This window comes from Chelonoidis abingdonii, unplaced genomic scaffold, assembly GCF_003597395.2.
Source record: "Chelonoidis abingdonii isolate Lonesome George unplaced genomic scaffold, CheloAbing_2.0 scaffold0005, whole genome shotgun sequence".
Taxonomy (NCBI): Eukaryota; Metazoa; Chordata; order Testudines; family Testudinidae; genus Chelonoidis; species Chelonoidis abingdonii.
Window position 1 is genome coordinate 155,460 of NW_027424266.1, and position 16,130 is coordinate 171,589.

A 16,130-nucleotide genomic window follows, 5' to 3' on the forward strand; every position below is an offset into this window, starting at 1 on the left:
GAGAACTGGCCCGAGCACAGAGGGAAGCAGAAGGTCTGGTATGACCGCAGCGCTGGGCCCGAGCCTTTGCACGGGGAATCAGTGATGGTTTCTCACCTGTGAGGAAAACAAACTCCAGCGCCTGGAAGGGCCCTTCAAGGATTATCAAGCAACGAATGAGGTAACTATGTGGTGAAGCTGTCAAACCGGCACATCACCGACGTGTACCATGTGAACATGAATGAACCATACTATGACAGGGGATAATGTGGTGTTGCCGTGTTGGACACGGGAGGGGCGAGATACCCTTTGGGGGATCTTCCCTGGACAAAGCTGGTTCCCTGAGGCCAATTCCCCTCTCGATCAGCCGACCAGCCCAGAGTGTGATCTGACCAGACAAGCTGTTTTCCAACCAGCCTGGACGCACTTAATATTTGACTGTCCACAGTTATGTGAGACTGGGCCACAATTTCCCTATAAATGCTCCCCTTTTCGGGTCACGGTAAAACTGCCAGCGATCTGGAAAGCGGAGGTCAGGGACAATGCTGGCGTTTGGGGGTGATCCAGCAGTCTTCTTAGCCCTTGAGCCATCGCCAGTGGTCTTGGTCCCCAAGAAGGATGGGTCAATTCGGTTCTGTGGGACTAGGAAAGCCCAATGCCATCACCGTAATCTGATGCCTAACCCCATGCCCAGGCTGACGAGCTCCTAGACAACGGAGTGCTCGGTCCTCCCTACACCATGGATCTTTACCAAGGGCTACTGCAAGTGCCTCTGGACACGCAGATGCCAGGCTGAAATCGGCCTTTATCACCCCTCGGGCTTAAACGAGTTTCTGACCCTGCCCTTTGGCCTCAGGGAGTGCCGGCCACCTTCCAGCGCCTCGGTAGAATATCAGCTACTGAGGGGGATGGAGAGTTTTGCTGTGGCCTATATGACGACATCTGCGCTTCAAGCCAGACTGGGAGGACCATGTGTCCCAGGTAAACAAGTCCTGAAACCGAATCCGGGAGGCTGGGTTTAACGCAAAGGCTGAGAATGAAGGTGGGGATGGCGGAAGTATCTTACCTGGGCCATCGGGTGGGAGCGGCTGCCTGAAGCCAGACCTCCAAGGTGGAGGTGATCAGAGACCTGGCCTGCTCCCCAAACCAAGAAGCAGGTCCAGGCCTTTTATTGGGATGGCGGGGCACTATCGAAGGTTCGTGTCCCACTTTAGCACCATAGCCGGCCCCATCACTGATGTGCCAAAAGGGGAAGCCGCAGACAAGGTATCTGGACGCGAGCCGCTGCCAGGAGGCTTTCCGGGCGCTGAAGGAGGCTCTCGGTCAGTGGCCCAGTTTCTGGGTGAACCCAGATTTTGACAAACCTTTATGGTGTTCACGCGACCTCAGACACGGGACTGGGGGCGGTGTTAATGCAGGAGGATGAAAGGGGGAGAGACACCCCATCGTGTACCTGAGTAAGAAGCTGCTACCCCGGGAGCAGAACTACGCGGGCCCATCAGAAGAATGCCTGGCCATGGGTGGCCCTTAAGAAGCAAGCTAGAGCACATATCTCTTTGGGCGACACTTCACCTGGTACACCGATACCACTCCCCTGACCTGGCCTGCACCAGATGAAAGGAGCCAACGCCAAAGCTCCTGAGGTGGAGCCTGCTATTTTTTTCTTTTTTTGCTTTCCCTGCCAGGACTATGACATGACGTGGTCCATTGTGAAGGAGTGCCAACTGATAGCGACGCGTTGTCCCGGAGAGGGGCCCTGAACTTCCCCAGGTCACTGCAGAGGACCCCGCTCAGTTCAGTTTCCGAAGGGGGGAGAGGTGTGATGGAAGTGGGGTGTGTTGTGGGTTCGGGGGATGGGAGAGGCAGGGATGGTTTGAAGGGAGGCGACAGGTTAGTAGTTGTAATGTGAGCGGCAGGGGAGGGGGAAGCTGCTGCGGCGGAGGGAAGGAAACAAAGGGGTTTTTTTCGGACCGGAGGAGGAGAGGCAGGACATAGTTTTGGGTTTGGGCTGTGGGGAGGAATTCAGGGGATCCTAGCTGGGATCCAAGCACCCTGAAACCCCAGAAGGAACTCAGTGGAGGGGTCGCAGGACTGTCCTGGCCAAGCTCTTCTGTAACTGTGTCCTGCTGGTCCAATAAACCTTCTGTTTTACGGCTGGATAAAGAGTCACTGTGGGTCCAGGAAGAGGGGTTGCAGAGCCAGACTCCGTGACACGCCTCAATAGGAGCTTGTCTATAACAGGCTTAATCAAAAAGTGATACAAGATACAAAAAGTGAGATCTTGAGAGTGTTTCATAATGTAATAAAAATACTGAAATGATAAATTAATAGTTAATAAATAGTGTGTAATAAGCAATGTCATAAAAAACAAATTTTATATTTCGCAAGATTCCACTGCTTTATAATTAATGCTGAGGAAGGGAGACAATCCCTGGAAATATTCATTTTGAGGCGGGGTTCACGAGACTTTGACATTTTAAGTGAAGGGGTTCACAGGTTGTTAAAACTGTTGGAACCACTGAACTAGGAGAAAGGGAGTCGATTTGTCTGTCAGAGAAAACATAGCCTTCCTCTAGCAAGGTTTTTCGCTCCTGTGCTGCTCTGGCTGACTGAAAAGATACCAGGTAAATCCAGAGGAAATCAGCACACAATGAGTGAGTCGCATTAGCTGCAGCCAGTATGGGCGCACCACCCGGACGAGTGAGTAGGAGGGAACGAGGGGAGGTTTCCTGAGCACACACCTACCGCCTGCAGAGCAGGGTCCGTGACAGCTGAGGGAGCATGCCGGGGCTCAACGTCCGCAGCGTTCTGGTGACCGGATCCAACCGGGGAATCGGGCTGGAGCTGGTGAAGCAGCTACTGGGGAAGTCAAACCCACCACAGTGGGTCTTTGCCACCTGCCGGGACCCAGAGGGAGCACGAGGACAGGTCAGGAATTCCATAATATCTGGGTTTGTTATTGGCACTGCTCCAACACTGTGCACCTGCTGCTAAATAACCAGGGCCAGTCTCATGTGAGAGCTGCCTTCGGGCTCGATAACCAGAGCCAGTCTCATGTGAGAGCTGCCTTCGGGCTCGATATCCAGGGTCAGTCTCACGTGAGAGCTGCCTTCGGGCTCGATATCCAGGGTCAGTCTCACGTGAGAGCTGCCTTCGGGCTCGATATCCAGAGCCGGTCTCACGTGAGAGCTGCCTTCGGGCTCGATAACCAGGGTCAGTCTCACGTGAGAGCTGCCTTCGGGCTCGATAACCAGGGTCAGTCTCACGTGAGAGCTGCCTTCGGGCTTGCATTCGTGTTCATAAGGCAACCTGGAGAGGGGCTCCTTAGCTGGCTTACGTCCCTGGAATGAATGGCAGCTTTCTGGTAGGTACTGTCCTTGCAGCCGTGTCTAGGCCAGCGCAGAGCAATGCACCAATCTATGCTCAGGGCAAATTCAGTCTCTGCCAGCCTGTGCTGAGCTACCGACCAGCTGGACAGCTGAGGCCACTGAGAGGGGCGTGGGCAAAAACTCTGCATCTAACTCACCCTGAAGGCAAGAGATTTGCCATTGGCTTCTAGCTACATAATGTACTGAGCCAGGCTGGCCTTTGCAGCTGTGCAAAGTGAGGGTCAAAGGCAGCCGGGCTGCTTAGGGAGCCTTTGCACAGCTGTGAATGAGCACACTCACCCGTGCAAGTAGAGAAGCTGGCCCAGTGAGCTCTGGGCAGCAGCTGTGAGTAATTGGGTTGAAAGTTAAATGCTCCCAAGTTAAAAAGCACCAGAATGATGGTGCCCATGCAGCCTTACCTTGTCCCCCTTGCACAGCTATTACTTACGGTGTTTACTTACATTAGTGCAGACTTCCTCTTCGCACAGGACCCCTCAATGTTCAGGAGGGACCTGCTCTGGGGCAGGCGGGGCTAGGCCTCTCCCCTCGAGTAAGGGGGAGGAACCACCCATATTAGGCTACAGTTGATTTCTGGGGACAACAAAGGAAAAAAGAGCAGCGTGGTGAAGTCAGAGGTAAAGCATCAGGGATTCAGCGGTGGACACTGAGCAGAGACCGCCGGATGGCACCCACTGCTCCTCGAAGGTGTCCAAGGAGTTAGTGGACACAGTCCAGAGGAACTCTGCCCGGAGACAGGAGCACAAGGGACTAGAAATGGTCCCCACAGTCACAAAGCCTCCTGCTCCCCATCCAGCTTCCTCCCCTGGGGCGCTGGATGGCCGTCTTGCCCAGTGCCTCAAGGAGGCTGACAAGGCGGTCCTGAGATTTCATGGGCCATAGGTGGGGGGAGCCGCAACCTGACGTACCCAATATACATGTGCACCAGGTCATGGGAATCAGGTATAATAGACAAGGCTGAGCCTTCCCTGGCACACCAGCTGCCAGACGCCTGGGCTGTGGTGGCCCTGCCCCTTCCACTCCCTGCTCTGTCCCTTCCCCAAGGACCCCATCCACCTCCTGCTGCTGCTGGCTGGTGAGTTCCTCCTGTGCTCCACTGCACCCCCCACCTAACAAGTAAAAAATGCATCACTCACCATTTTCTAACTAGGATCACAACATGTCAGCGTGGCCTAACTTTGGAGCGCATGACTTGGCAGCCATAATGTTCTTTCAGCGTAGGGCTTTTTCTGTGTAACTGAATATGGGGTGACTGTGGGAATCAGCCTGTTCTCTAGATCTGTTCCGGTATCTAGGGGCCTGAGCCAACACCCATTAAAGTCAACAGAGAGACTCCCATGGACTTTAGTGGGAGTTTGCTCGGGCTCAGTTTTGCATGTTATTGTAAATATTGCTCCTGTGACCCAACCCCTAACTCCGGGACTGATTCTCTGCCTTTCTCGCCCAGCCTGTCCAAGCTGGTGGGACAATGAAACAAATAGGGTAAGTGTGTTTGTGAACATGTGCGAGTACAGTCCCTCCTGGACACAGACGTGCTACGGTCTGGTGCGGGAGGTCTAGGTTAGATATTAGGAAACACTATTTCACTAGGCAGGTGGTGAAGCACTGGAATAAGTTACCTAGGGAGGTGGTGGAATCTCTATCCTTAGAGGTTTTTAAGGTCAGGCTTGACAAAGCCCTGGCTGGAATGATTTAGTTGGCGTTGGTCCTGCTCTGAGCAAGGATTTGGACTGAATGACCTCCTGAGGTCTCTTCCAACCCTGATATTCTATGATTCTATGATACACTTTTCATCGGCCTGAAATCAGTGGGAGCAGTTGGGCAGTACTGCCCTACTCTACGGAGACAGACTCTGGCACTCAGTTCGTATGTGGCTTTGGGGCCGTAGTCTGGCCCTTACCTCTGCCTTCTGCTGCAGCTTTCCATTGTTCTCCATGTCTCTCTCTCTTAGGAGCTGCAGAATCTGGTTTCCAAACATCCGAACCTGGTGATGGTGAAACTAGGTACGTGCTCTGCCGTCGAATGATTCCTTGCAAGTCTGAGCACTTCAGCTGTGGGACTGGCTGTTTCCCTCTGCTCTGTCCCCCTCCTGGGCCTGTGCACTAGACTCCCTGAAAGCAGCTCCTACGTTCAGCTGCCAACCCCCAAAGCCACTCCTATGTTTCTCACCTCTCTGTGCACTGCTGCAAAGTCAGCTGTGCCAAGCGTTCTGAAACCCATCTGCCATTCGGGTCTGGGATCTCATCAGCTGGCCCGGAATCTGCATGGGGCATATAAAAAGCTCAGGTTATTTGGGAAGAGACACAAGCTTTTCCTGCGGGGTGGCCTGGGGTCTCAGGAGGGGAGACATGTCACAGCTGGGGTTTCTCCAGGAAGGATGGGGCTCCAGCCCTGGAAGGAGGAGTGCTCAGGGCTTATCCAGGAGGGGGGCCTCAGGCTGAAGGAGCGAGGCCAGGGGGACTAGCCTCCTCAAAGGGGGGCTCCACCCACCACCCATGGCTGTGCCTCTGTGACGCTTCAGTGAGGACGTTGCTGCACCATGGGCAAAGCATCTCCCGTCAGCGTGGTTACGCCACCTCTGCGAGCGGCCTGAGCTGTGTGCTTGGAGACACCCTCCCGCCCACATAGCGCTGTCCACCCCAGAGGCTAGGAATGGTAAGGCAACTTGCCTTCAGAAGCCTGTTTCCCATCACGAGCAGACTAGAAGCAAAGGTGCTGCACAGGAATGATGCAGGACAAAAGCCTGAACAAGTCAGGCTAAACAAGCTTCTCCATTGTAGCTAGAGAGCACAAAGGAGTGAAAGCTCAGTGGCAGGTACCTCAAGGTGACCCATCCCGTCAGCCCCAATGGGGCGTCCCCAGCCAAAGGAGGGGGAAATTCAAGAGGCTTACCCTTGAGGGAAGCTTCTAAACAGGGCGCAGTCTCCCCACCATGCCTGCTCAGTGACTGTCATCCAAGAGAAATGTCACTCTGGCTGAACACTGCCCCTCAGGACTCCTAGGCAAATACTCTGCTCAAGGTGCTTCCCTGCATGGGGCTCCTCTGTTGCAGTAACAGTGCCATGGAGCTCTGGCACCAAGCTGCTAGCGAGCAAGAGACAGAAAAGCTCCTTACACCTCTTTACCTAGAGCTGCAGGGAAGAGGTCAGTGTATAGTCCAGCTCTTCCAGGAGGGGAGTCCCTTTAAATCCAGCATACTCCCCTTCCTCTGACTACGCTGACCTCCTCCTGCTCCAAATGTAGAACCTAGCAGGGCTGTTTGAACAGGTGGCCTGATCAGATCTTCATGTTCCTCTTGGGTGACCACATACCAGCTTGCACGGCATCATCTGGTGGAAATTCAGATTGGAATGCGCAGTTTTCCCTCACTGTCATTTTAACTGGACAGAATTCAGCTGTAAATGGAATTGTTCGGGTTTCCCAGACTGAAGGCTACGGTCTGTGCCTTGCAGCTCAATGCTGGGGCACTAAAGGGTCTCACTAATGCATTGCAGGACTTCTTAATACATCTTCCATGGGGAAATGATACGGTGTTTGTTTTAAGCTCTGCTCCCCTCTGAGGACAGTAACCTGATCCCATGTTCTGATGTACCCATGCACTGCTTTGCTAGTCCTATCGATCTGTTGCTAGAGTTCAGGGTCCCTGCAGGCAGCTGACTTGGCAGAATGAAAGGGGAAGGCTGTGTCCTCTAGCCCTCCCCCGCTGGGAACTCTGATAGCTGCCTCCTTTTGGCAGACACGTCTTTAGCACGGTGCTTGTGCCTGGAACAGACATGCACAGATCCGAGCCCCAGCAGCGCCATATCCTGGATGGGTTGCTTTTGGGGAGTAGTGGGTGTCACCCTCCGAATACAGTAGAATTGCATCTAGCTAGGCTGGGAGGACCAAGTCGTGCAGGGCGGTGGCTGAGCAGCATGGGCACACCGATTGTGAGGTTATAGTGTAGACCTGGCTTGAGGCACCGTCCATTTACACCAGGAGGTGCCCAGGGGGTCCCAGATCTGGGTGTAGTGACTCCTGCATAGCACTGGTTTTATGGCCCTCAGAGCGCTCATTGTAAGGTGACCAGATGTCACAATTTTATAGGGACAGCCCCGATTTTTGGGTCTTCTTATATAGGCTTCTATTACCCCCCACCCCTGTCCCGATTTTTCACACTTGCTGTCTGGTCACCCTAGCTCATTGGCACCAGACAGGCTGTGGTGTGCCAGCCTATGCGCTGCATTTATTCCTCCCGGCAGCAGAGCGCCATCTGGTAAGGTTAGTGTGTCTGTGAGGTACAGCCCAATGTCACTGCCAGGTGGCTGAGTTTATGTAGGACCCAGACTTGTTTCTTGGCATCCTTCCCCTCACGCTCTCCTTCTGCGCTCCTCCTCTGGCGTCCTGACAGCCTTCCCAGCCTCCTTCCCAGCAGGGAGAGATCTTGCTTCCAGAAAGGCTAAGTGCAGAAATGGTGAAACGAAGGGCCCGTCCTGCTCTGGTGCTTTACTAGCTGTGTTTGTCTAATGCCCCCGCTCCGTCCTGGCACCTCTGGGGATCTGCATGGATTGGAACTGCCCCATGGCTATTTCTCCAGCACAGGACGCATGAGGGTAAGTGCAGAGAGAAGGGATAGGGTCTCCCCCACCCCAAAGTGATGTGGAATCCATGCTGCCCATGTCTAAGCTTCCAGCCCCCTTCCTCAAGTTCAGAGCCTCAGCTCTCGTCTTAGCCGCGAATTCAGAGCACTGTCTGCACAGCTAGCTTGGGAATACTGGCGCAAGACCAGCTAGCCCGTCGATCCAGGCTCGCTGCTGCAAGCTGCATGGACAGACGCTCAAGGTCTCTCCGGAGACGTTTGTCTGAGCAGCCATTGCTTGGGGACTGAACTCTGAGGTAACTCTGGAGTGCAGCTCACCGAGTGGGCTCACTGCACTGGAGGGCTAGCTTGCACCCCCAGAGATCTCAGCACCTGTAACTCAACAAAGGGCTCTCTGTACCCCAACCTCACAGCCCCTCCACCCTCTTCACAGATGCCGTGAATCCAGCGAGCATTGAGGAAGCAGCCCGGAGGGTTGAGGAGCAGCTGGACAGCTTGGGCCTGAACCTGGTCATAAATAACGCTGGCATTTTCTCCGACGTGTCTCTGGCAATGGTGGATTCTGAAGAGATGCTGGATGCCTACAAGACTAACGTGGTTGGGCCATTGTTGGTGGGCCAGGTAACTTCCAGGGATCGGGTGTAAGGAGGGAGACGTCTGGAAGAAAGGGAGGGCTGGGCTGAGCTGAGCTTCCAGATGGAGATATCAGCCATGTCCATGGGATGGGGCATAGCCCCTGCACCAGCACCACCAGGCTTAGAGAAGCCAGAGAGGGGTGGTCACCTCCCCAAATGCACCTGGGGCCAGCCTGTGCTCAGGGGGCATTAACAGAGCAGAGGGCGGGCCCCTGGTGCAGGGGGAGAGCTGGGTGCGCATGCTCTCCAAGAAGGCAGAGATGCAGGGAGTCAGCTCCTGAGGGCATCCTGGAACTGGAGGGAGGATCAAGAGCTGCTGAGGAACGACACCTGCTTGAGCTCTGGGAAGGCAGAGAATGTTGCCAGCCCTAGGCTGCAGGGGGAGTGAGGCCCAGGTGCCTGAGGAAAGAGGGGTGGTTGCTGCATTCTAGCCAAGGCTCAGCTACAAGGGAGGGGGGCAGCCAGCTGAGCCCCATTTGGACAGAAGATTAAATTGTCTCTGGATTTCTGTTGCACTTGTTAAAGGACTCGGTGGCCCCAGAAGGAGCCAGACATTTGAATGTGGCTGGGCCAGAGGATCAGGTCACATATATGGCTGGAATAGGCTAGTGAACACAAGAGGGAAACTGAGGCCAAGTGGCTGCAGCATTCCATCGGGCCACCAGGGGGCATGCTGGCCTAGCAACTAGATACAGGCCGAGTTGTTTTTTTAAGATGCGCAGCTATTCGTGTGATTACGGCCCCCGCAGGGCCCGCTGAGGGAGCTCCGCGCTGACTGCCGGAGCGGGGGGAGGGGGCCCGGCCGGCCGCGCTCCGCCCTCGGAGCGGCGTGGGAGCCCGCAGCGCCCGCAGGCACCCGGGCAGCGGCTGCCCCCAGAACGCGCCGGGCCGCAGGAACGAGGCGCGGAGTGACACCGCCCTGATCCGTGTCGGGGGCCGCACTCACGCGCCGGGCGCTGGAGCGAAATCGCGCTCCGGCCCCCGCTCTGTAGTGGGGCGCGGGACCCGTACGACACGCGCAGTGCCCCGCAGGCGCTTCTCCGGCCCGGCCTCGCCCGGCCACGTGTTACGGCGCGCTGGGAGTTGTAGTTCGCACGCCTGCGATGGCCCCTGACTGCTCCGTCGCCTGCACTACAAGTCCCACAATGCCCCCGCGCCTGCCGCAGGCCGCCTGGCTGACGGGGGGAGAACGGACGATCGGTGGGTGGCGGGCGTCTCACTGCCGCGCGCGCCCGCCGGGCAATGGCCGACATCTCCCTGCCGCGGGGGAGTTGTATCTCTCCTCTGGTGTTGTGGCGAGTCAGCGCGCGATGGGGGAGCTGGCGGGACTGAGAGGGAGGAGGGAAGTCCGGCGTAATAAAGGGGGGGTGGGGGAAGGAGGGAAAGTCCTGGTTGAAGGAGGGGGGAGGGGAGGGGAGAGTCCTGTTGAAGGGGGGGGGGGGAGGGGAGGGGAGAAGCCCTGTTGAAGGAGAGGAAGGAGGAGGAGAGTCCTGGTTGGAAGGGGGAGGGGAAGAAGGAGAGGGAGGGGAGAGTCCGGGTTGAAGGAGGGGGAGGGGGAGAGTCCGGGTGAAGGAGGGGGAGGGGAGGGAGAGTCCTGGTTGAAGGAGGGGGAGGAGGAAGGGGAGACTCCTGGTGGTAAGGGGAGGGGGAGAGAGGAAGGAGGGGGAGAGTCGCGGGTTGAAAGGAAGGGGGGGGAGGGGGAGGGAAGTCGGGTTGAAGGAGGGGGGGAGGGGAGGGAGAGTCCTGGTGAAAGGAGGGGGGCGGGGAGGAGGGGAGAGTCCTGGTTGAATAGGGGGGAGCAGGGGAGGGAGTGCAAGAGTCCGGTGAAGGAGGAGGGATAGGAGGAGGGAGATCCTGGTTGGACAGGGGAGGGGAGAGGAAGGGGAGAGTCCTGAGTTTGAAAGGGGAGGGGAGAGGAGAGGAGAGGGGAGGGGAGAGTCCGGGTATGAAGGGGGGAGGGGGGAGAGTCCTGGTTGAGGAGGGGGGAGGGAGAGGGGAGAGTCCTGGTTGAAAGGGGGCGCTAGAAGAGGGGAGGGGGGAGAAGGGGAGGGCAGAGTCCCTGGTTGAAAAAGGGGGGCTGGGGAGGGCAAGGGGGGAGGGGAGGGCAGAGTCCGGATAGGAGGAAGAATGAGAGGAGGGAAGAGCCCTGGTTGGGAAAAGGGAGGGGGAGAGGAGAGGAGAGGGGTAGGGGAGAGCCGGGTTGAGAGGGGGGGAGGAGGGAGGGAGTCCCTGTTGAAAGGAGGGGCAGAGAGGGAGGAGGGAAGAGTTCTGGTTGAACAGGATGTTAGTATGCTCTTTTGTTATGACGTGTAGGGGCTTTGTGATGATTGAGGCTATATGATGTCAGTAGGCTGTTAGTTAAGTGATCTAAGTTAATACTTAATCAGAGCATTGGAGATTTTATAGTGGGAGCAGGGATTGGGAGGGTGCCGGTTGACTGGTTCTGCATAGTATCTTTATTGAGGAGTACAGGAGTGGTTCTGTGTGTTTATGAATGGAGGAGACAGGTTGTGGGAGTCATGGGAGGAGGAGACGGCTGCAGCGTGGGGTTATGAGCTGGCAGTTCGTGTTCAGTGAGCGAGGACAAGGTATGGTTTGGGGCGTTATTGACTATAATGTGTGGGGGATAGGAGATGAGTTGACTTCTTTACTAAATTTAATAGGTTTGTGTCTTATTGTGGAGTTTTTTTTTGGTGTTTAGTTAGTGTTTGGTTGTGTGTAATATTATTATAGGGAGGTATCGGCGGGAGTTTATATAGTGATGGTTGGGGGATGTTTGGGTACAGTATTTAAGGTATTGTTTATTTGTTTATGGGTACTGTTCTGGTTAGTGATAGGAGTCAGGATGTTGATCAGGAATAGTGTTTATGATTAGCAGATAGAGTGCAGTGGGTGTTTTTGATGATCTGGCTTTATGGAGTTATTTTATTATAGCTGTGAAGGCTATTGGACACGTATTGTTTCCTTATGACTTGATTGGATTAATAAGTGGAGGAGGTATTTAAAAAAAATAAGTGGATGAGTATTTATCTGATCAGATGTTTGTTTTTATTAAGAAACTATAAAGCTTGACGTTTGCATTGAATTTAATATTTAATCTTTTTTCTCTGATGGAGTCTCTATTTCTTGTTTTAGAGAGGAAGATGGTTTGTGGTTAAGGTAATGGAAGATATAGGAGAAGCTATCGTGAGTGGGCTGATGGAGTTTAACGTTTATAAAGGATTTGGGAGGCTAGAGGCAGTGTATATTCTGTGATACAGTATGCGGACATTATAATTCTTGTGTCTATTAGGATTGTAATCCTTGTTGGTGGAACAGCGAAGGTTTTAATTAAGTCGCTGTACTTTGAGATGGTATGTAACAGCTTTAAAAAGTATAAATGTGACACTAAGGAGATGACATGAGACTGGCGTCCTTGAGTTAAATCTTTATCTGTGCGAGATTGTTGAGACTGAAATGTTGTAGGGGGGAAATAGTGACTGAAGAGCCAGGAGCTTGGTTATGCATGGGGTGAGTGTGACATTGGAAGAAAAATAGTTTTAGCGCAAAAGTATCAATGCCTTATAGCAAGTGTGATGGGGTATATATGTCATGGATTAGGCCAGGCGCGACGTGCGGGCTATCGAGTGTCGTATTACCTGTCATGGGTATTTGGACAGGAACGTGTGGGCGTCTGAGCGCGAGCCAGTAAGGATGGGCTAGCATGCGACGGTTTACCATTGAGAGTGAGAGATGTCGCATGTGAGTGGACAGAGGTAAACAGCGGGAAAGGAAGAGAACAGTAAGACCTGTAGAACCAGGAAAGAGCAAACATGTCTAGGGTTGGGTGAGGATATCGGGTTTTGGAAATGTTGTCAGGGTTTGTGGTAACGTAGTTTATCTTGTTATGAAGAAACGCGCAGTGCACTGGTGCCTGGGTGAGCGCGGGTTGCGGGGGTGCGCAGGAGGGGGGAGCATTATCTTGTGTGCGTTTGTGTGAGTTAGAAGATTTTATGAGGATTTAGTCACGGGGCGGCTGGCGCCCGTTCATTCGCGTCGTGGATTTGACGGCCTGCAGGCGTGGTTACGGTTCGGAGTGCGGTCAGTCTGTGTCTTTAGCTCAAAGATGTACATTAGACGTGAGAGTGCTTTCAAGAGATGTGGCGGAATCTAAGGAATAACTACGAAAGGGAGAAATCAGATAATTTTGGCACGTACATGAAGAGCGAGTGCGAGAAGTAAAGAAGGTAGAATTACGGGTTTAGAGGGTTTTTAAAGAAAAAAAATAATTAATTTCAAGATAACTAAAGGATTGATATTTAGGGAAGTTAACTAATTGATGGCGTGCTAAGATCTGTGTTTATGCTCACTGAGGAGAGAAAGAGAAAAATTTTATTCCCGATGGATAGGTTAAAAGATAGAATACAAGTCTGCGTGACATAAGGTAGATGAACCTGGTGAAGTTGGGCCAATGGGCGTGTTGAATTTTTAAAAGATGTTATAGGAAGATGGGAAGGAACAACGGGTCTGGTAGCTGGCCTGTATTAGTAACAGCAGTCACAGATAAAGTTGTGTGTAGTATGTGGAATTTTCTTTATGAGGCTAATTGCACAAGAAATGGAGAAGGGCGCGCACCGTAGAATGCTGAAGCAGGCAGGAGGAAATAAGATAGATTTCGCCGTATGTGAGTGAAGGGGGGGGTATTATCCTAGAAGATGAATTTTTGGTATTGTTACTTGTAGAAAAATAGAACTCAGGAAGTCTTATGAAAATCTGTACACGTGCAGTTTGATAATTGTCTTCAAGTTACAAGGCATGGTGGACATTGACGGCGAAGAGATAGACAGTTCACGCGCCTGAATTGGCTGTGTAACTGATTATGTTTCCATGGAAATGAGAACATTGGACATAAAGTAGATAACTTTAAAGTATTAATACAATATAAAATTTTTATTCAGGAGGTATCACTTAATTGTTTTGACCGCGTGGAGTAGGTTTGACAAGTGTGGTGTGGGGCGCATGTGTATGGCCAGCCGCTGAGTGTGGGGACTGCGAAGGGGAAGGCCGCTGACTGGTCCGTAATTTTGGGATTGATTCTGAGTGTTGTGAGTGTCAGATGTGTGGGGCGGCTATCAACAGAGCAGCGGCGACTGTCGGATTGGTGGTGGGTTGTGGCGGACGTGCGGGGGGAAGGTTGGGGTGCATCTTGTCTGCTGTGGGCCACGACGGAGGCGGCGGTGAGGTGCTTGTTTTCAGATCTTGGGTTGAGACGAGTGAGTCTGCGCGTGATTTCAGTAAGAAATGGAGGGCTGCTAGGTTTTGTGGTGAATGTGCAGCGACATCGTGGTGGAGTTGAGGTATCTACTTGATGTCAAGTGACAGTGGGAGGAGTAGTCAGCATGAGTAGAATAGATTGGGTTGCATGACGAACTGGAAGTCGAATTGGTTGTGGCAGTAAGGACATGAGATATGGGAGGGGCGGGCGCGTTGGGTGGGAAAAGAATGAGTGGTGGGATCAAACATATCGATGGGAGATGTGGCGGTTTATGAGACCGAAGCTGGGCTTGAAAAGGAAGCTTAGGAATGATGAAAAGTTTTAATGGATGAGACTGTGGTGACAGTAGGAAAAATGAGCGAAGGAACGAGACTGAGTGATGTAGTGGAGAAGGGGTGGGATATTGGCAGTTGGAAGTGCAATAGAAGGTACGATGGTGCGAGGTTTGGAGTGGGAAAAGTGATGTTGGAATAGTGTGATGAGTTTGAGTTTTTTTTGATTATTAATACATCCTAATAGAGAAATGATGTGGGGAATGTTGAGGAATTGGGTGGATGGTTGCAAAATGGGTTTTAAAAATGTGAGGGGGGACATAGATGGGACATATTCTATTGCCGGTGGAGGGAGGCAAGCTGGCATCGAGTGCGTGATCAGGCCGCGTCAGGTGGGTGTTCTATATGGTTTCAATAGGACAGTTGTGGATCACTGGTACGGGCCCGTGTTCAAACTGAATTTAAAGGATGTGGAGAGGGGGTGCAAGGTTGACGGGGCGGGGTTCACGGCGTTCTTTTAGGAGTGGGATTGTACATTGAAAAATGCAGGCAGATTTTCTTTCTGAAGAACACGTGGAGATCAAGTGGGGGGGGGGCGGGAAGGAATGGTCGATCTTTGGGGAAAGTTAATTAATGCACTTGTGGTGAACAACGCTAAGTAGGGACGCTTGACAAGGATGAGGGAAGTTTGCGCGTTCAACATGAGGTGAGGGCACGGTGCAGAATGAATGTGAACGAGCTGTGGTTTGGCGTTTAAAGGGAGATGGCAAGACAGTTGGGGGAACGGAGATAGAGTGGGGGGAAGAGATGATAGTAACGCGTTGATGTTTAATAATATTTGTGAAGGGAAGGGTAAATTTCAGTGAGATGGGTAGGGAGGTTAAAGTGGGAGGATGAATTTGAGAGAGAGAGGGTAGCTAAGATAGGGAAAAGGGGGGGGAAGGGAGGGGGGGAGGCAAGACAGATGCTTAAGATTAAGGATGTTAAAGGAACTTGAAGGGAAAGTAAATGTTAGGTGCTAAGGGAAGTGAGAACAGTGGGTTGCCATGATTTGGAGTGTAGTTTTATTGTGGGTAGGTATTTAAAATTTTGTAATATAACGTTTAAAAATACAAAGAAATTTTTTATTAAATAAGTAATAAACGGAGGGGAGGGTGATGAGAGTAAGTAAACGAGGTTTTGATATGTATTGATTGAGTGTGTGGAATGAATGATGAATTCAGGATTAATATTGTGGTGTGAGAGTTTGAGTGAATAGGGTAGGGTGTAGTTCAGGCTGTAGGTGAAGGTATGGGTGTGGGAGTGGTGGTGGAAGAAGATGCCGAGAGGGTGTATTTGAGGAAAAGTGGGGCAAATGTTGAGACTTTGGGATGGGGGAGGAAGGGAGGTAGTGTATTCTGCATGGCTGATATGGCCTGAGGTCTGTGTGGCGTTAAGGATGAGCAGATTGTGAATTAATTGGGTAGCAGAATCCTTCTTTGGATGTTTTCTTCCTTTGGTAGTGTCTTTTCTGTTTCATTTATGTTGATTTTATTTCATTGGAATAAGATTAATAATGATTTAGTATTTTTTGAATTGGTTTTTCTTAAGTTTGTAGTTTTTCAGAAGTCTGGTGATGGAGATATAAGGTATTTAGAAAAACAGAGAGATAAAATTGTATAAGGTGTATTGTTTTATAATAGAGTTATGTAAGTATATCTGTAGAATTGCATTAATTGAGATAGCAGAGAGGAAAGTAGAGAAAATGGTGAGTGTCACATTAAGAAGGTACTTGGGATCTTGAACAGGATCACCATGGAAGGGGGTGATTGACTTTGGGTAACTGGGTTATGTTGAATTGGGAAAGAATGAGAAGCTAGAGGGAAATAGAACTGGGAATAAACATGTGCATTGCAGGTTACTCTGCGGATATGAATGGGGAATGGGAAGACGGGGGGTGCTGTGATACATGGGATATGGGGTTTATGGTGACTTGGGAAAAGAAAGAGCCGATAGAGGGAAGGTAGCATGTCAGCGGAGACGCGC

General features: G+C 52.2%; 1 protein-coding gene across 1 annotated transcript in view; it reads left to right on the plus strand.

Moving 5' to 3' along the window:
* The first annotated feature begins 2,725 nt into the window (after window positions 1-2,725).
* The window catches only part of LOC116814601 (C-signal-like), a 19,041-nt gene continuing 5,636 nt past the window's right edge, over window positions 2,726-16,130 (plus strand). The window contains exons 1-3 of the mRNA XM_032762339.2: window positions 2,726-2,907; window positions 5,317-5,368; window positions 8,378-8,565. Of these exons, the coding sequence (XP_032618230.1) occupies window positions 2,761-2,907; window positions 5,317-5,368; window positions 8,378-8,565 (387 nt within the window). The 5' untranslated portion in view covers window positions 2,726-2,760. The remainder of the gene's footprint in view (window positions 2,908-5,316; window positions 5,369-8,377; window positions 8,566-16,130) is intronic.